Consider the following 3640-nt stretch of genomic DNA (forward strand, 5'->3'; position numbering starts at 1 on the left):
TTTGAAAGATGAATTTAATTAAAAAATCTTTTGAAAACTATTTTAAAAAATGAGTAATCTTTTTAGAATAAATTTGAGGACTTACTCAAATTTTTATTGAGCTAAGATTCTCCCGTGGCTAATTTTCTTATCCAAAAGGGTGTTAATNTTTTTTTAAAAAAAAGGGTTTTAAAAAATTTTTTTTTTTTTTTTTTTTTTTTTTTATGAAATAAAAAATCTAAATGAATTCGTCATAAGTCAGTCCAGCATGCTTAGGGAGGACTCAAATCCATGTCTTTCGCAGCTACCAATTTCTTGGTGCTTCAATGGATTCCATTACAACCAAGTGTATCACAACTTTAATACATGAAGAATGACATAACACAACTCTGAAGTAACTCGTAACAGCTCTATGTAAAAAAGTCAACAACATCATTAATAATTCTTTTTTTTTTTAAAGAAAAAACAAAAGCCATGTTTTGATATATGGGCTTAAAAAACCTTGTAAAATATCCCAGAGCAGAATTTGTCTGGAAATTCGTTAACTCATCTCGTAAGTATCTGTCTTTTCCACCTGTAACTGTAATTACCTTTCACTCCTTCACACTCCTTGATTTATCGGATTCTCTGTGTCTTCAGCTCATCCATCATGAGGTGGCCGGCGCCGCCGCGGCCTACCACCAAAAACGCCGGCTTAGGCGTCGCAGCCATTTCCTACATAGCCATCGACTACCTCCGCCATGTCTCCCCGGCGTGGCACTCACGCCTTATGCCCGTGCTCTGGATCTTTCTCGCCCTCGCCGCCCTCGCTCGCGTCCCCTACTACCGCCATTGGTCCGAGGAGTTTCGCTCGTTGATTCCGTTCGTCGCGTCAATAGTGTTCATGCTTGCCGCTTTACTCTACGAGGCAATTTCGGTTCGCTCCGTCACCGCCGTCCTCGGCCTCCAGTGGCACCGGTATCGAACTGTTACAGTTAACTACATTTATTTTCCCTCGCTTTCCGTGAATGGATCTGTTGTTTCTTTAATCGATCTCGTTGTAATTGTTGATTCTTTAATGCGAATCTAGCGTTGTTGAATGAAGTCAACGAACTAGATTTCCTTAATGTTCATGGAGAAGGAGAACTACTGAAGATTGGATAACCTATTATTGGTTTGTGATTTTGAAACTAAAATGGTCAATGCTAGTGATCTTGACTAGTCCGAGATTCTTCAGTGAAGAGAATTTTAGCTTGCTACTGTATGATTTTGTTATAATTTGCACGAACAATTTCTTTAACCTGCTGGTGTATTTCTATTAGAAAGATCAAAACTTATGTACTTATTTTGTTTTGACAGCAATCAACCTCCTCTTCCAGATTCTGGTCAATGGATTCTCCTGGCATTGAATGAGAAACTCCCTAGTGCAATTGTTGCGTTACTAAGAGCTCCTATTATTGGATTGCACCATTACTTGATGTTGTTTATAATGTTGGCTTTCTCTGTTCTATGTGACTCTGTAAAGGCCCCAGGCTTTGGACTAGGTGCTAGATACATGTTTACCATGGCAATTGGCCGTCTTCTTCGTGCCATCAGTTTTGCATCTACAATTTTCCCATCACCGCGTCCCTGGTGTGCTGATGGTCGGTTCAGAGTTCCAGCTCATCCCCATCCCTGGCTTCAGAAATATTATATTCCCTATCAGTCAGATCATATCGCTATCCGCCAGGTGATAAGGCTAGATGAAGCTTATGGTATGTGTGTAGTGTGTACTATAACTGAGTTCTAATCATTGCTTATATTGTGGCCTGTAAATATTAACAAACTTATAGGTCTCTTAAATCTTAGTGCTCATTAGTATATCCTCTTCAATTTTATCTTCCTTCATAATTTTTTTCTGCCCAAAAGGAGTATCTTAGAATTGAAACTGAAACATACTAGGTTCTGGACATTGTCATCGATTGCAGCCACTTCAGGATGGTCTGTTGTGGTTTTATTTGATATGTATTGAGTTCCTGACCTTCACTGGAATTGTAGGAATTTTAGTTTCTATTATTTTGTTTTCGGTCCTTATATATGGTATTGGAAGCTTTTAATAAGTTGGATCTAAAGCTTTCACATTTATCATGTATCTCTTCCCCTACATCTGTATGAACTAGTCCACCTTCGCAGATATTTTTGCTTGAGCAAGAAGGTTATGCTAAAGTGCTAATCAACATTCTTTCCTTTCATAGTTGACATTGGAAAACCAGTTGATGAATACCGGCCAAATTGGGGTGCAATGAGCTTCCTGATTGATTTCCTACGACCCACTGCCTCTGAAGGACCAACATGGTACAGTCTTTTAAAGAAAGCTGAAGGTGGCTGCAATGACCTCATATACAGTGGCCACATGCTTGTAGCCGTACTGACAGCCATGGCTTGGACTGTAAGTTCTGAAGTTCCTTGCAAGATTGCATTGTCTTATCATTTGTGTGTGTCTGTGTGTGTGTGTGTGTTTTTTTTTTTTTAATTTTGAATCACGAGCTTAATTCTTGACTTTTCTATTTTAAAAAATGGTTGCAGGAAGCATATGGAGGGTACAGTTCAGCTCTTGTATGGCTTCTTGTAGCGCATAGTGCCCAAAGAGAAGTACGAGAACGGCATCATTACAGTGTGGACTGTGTTGTAGCCATCTATGTAGGGATCCTCCTGTGGAAGATGACAGGTTTTCTCTGGTCAAATACAGTTACATACAGCGACAGGAGGCTGGCCAAGCTTAAGAAGATTGAAGGTAGACTAATCCAAGCTTCAAAGGACTCAAACATGGATAAAGTGAGGGAGCTTCTCAAACAGCTCGAGTCGAGCGATGAAGAGAGCACTTTTAGCAAGGGTAGGGCAAATAAATATGGACGGTGGTTTCCTTTTGCCGTCATTGGCTTTGCACTTGCCGTTGTCCTTCTGGCTTTCACATTGACAAGCGATGGGTGATCCTCTTACCACGACCTAAACAATTTATTATTTATAGTGTCCCGTTTTGTTTCAAATTTGTAAGCATTTTTTTATGTACCATGTTCTTTTTGTCTGCGGCAGTTTTTGAGCCATTTAACTGCACTTATGTACGTTAATCGTCATGAGGTTGACAGTGAGTCAATGAGGGCTTCTTGTGCTGATGAGTGTTGGGTTCCTAACATTTTCACCACGGCCAATTCTCATCTTCTTGTATCACTATTGTAAGTTCTTCTGTATGAATATAGATCAGGATGACCGAACTTATCCCAATTCAGTGGGATTCATCACTCTGTATTTTGTTTTAGATGGTGGCAAAGTTTTTTTCTGCAAGGAAGTGCTTTCTTTCCTCCTTCCTTCGAAATAATATGTATGCCAAAGTGTGCATGTAGCTTCAAAATTGTGATTGAATAGTTGGAGTGACCTTAAATTGCTCTGATAGATACAATAATAATAATAATCAGGTTATTGCATTGTGATAAAAATGAGCTAATCATTAATCAACATGTAATATTCAATTTTTTGTTAAATTGTTCTCCTAACAAGACATGTATATTCAATAGCCAAGAAGCAATAGCTCAAATGACATAGTCTTTCCATATTTAATTAAGAGGTTGCGGGTTCGAGTCTCCATATCTTTGGTAAAAAAAAAAAAAAGACATGTATATTTAATAGAATTTTTTGATAAAAAATA

At 38.5% G+C, this 3640-nt stretch overlaps 1 protein-coding gene across 2 annotated transcripts; it reads left to right on the forward strand.

Moving 5' to 3' along the window:
• On the forward strand, positions 260-3283 carry LOC107618829. Of its 2 annotated transcripts, none has more exons than XM_021110786.1 (6): positions 260-393; positions 619-936; positions 1318-1712; positions 2193-2386; positions 2524-2924; positions 3031-3283. In XM_021110786.1, exons 2-6 carry the CDS (start codon positions 629-631, stop codon positions 3035-3037), a joined length of 1305 nt encoding a protein of 434 aa, XP_020966445.1. In that variant the 5' UTR covers positions 260-393; positions 619-628; the 3' UTR covers positions 3038-3283. The 2 variants fall into 2 exon arrangements, with proteins under 2 accessions (XP_020966445.1, XP_020966444.1); XM_021110785.1 differs by having other exon boundaries at positions 393-532.

The sequence above is a fragment of the Arachis ipaensis genome, chromosome B09 (genome assembly GCF_000816755.2).
Source record: "Arachis ipaensis cultivar K30076 chromosome B09, Araip1.1, whole genome shotgun sequence".
Lineage (NCBI taxonomy): Eukaryota > Viridiplantae > Streptophyta > Magnoliopsida > Fabales > Fabaceae > Arachis > Arachis ipaensis.

What these genes read in the sequence shown, in the direction of transcription:
- LOC107618829 (XM_021110786.1), top strand. Translation starts at nt 629, where the DNA reads ATGAGGTGGCCGGCGCCGCCGCGGCCTACCACCAAAAACGCCGGCTTA. An exon ending in AAGGCTAGATGAAGCTTATG is followed by an intron (nt 1,713 to 2,192) that starts GTATGTGTGTAG and finishes TTCCTTTCATAG; the next exon opens with TTGACATTGGAAAACCAGTT. An exon ending in TGACAGCCATGGCTTGGACT is followed by an intron (nt 2,387 to 2,523) that starts GTAAGTTCTGAA and finishes AAATGGTTGCAG; the next exon opens with GAAGCATATGGAGGGTACAG.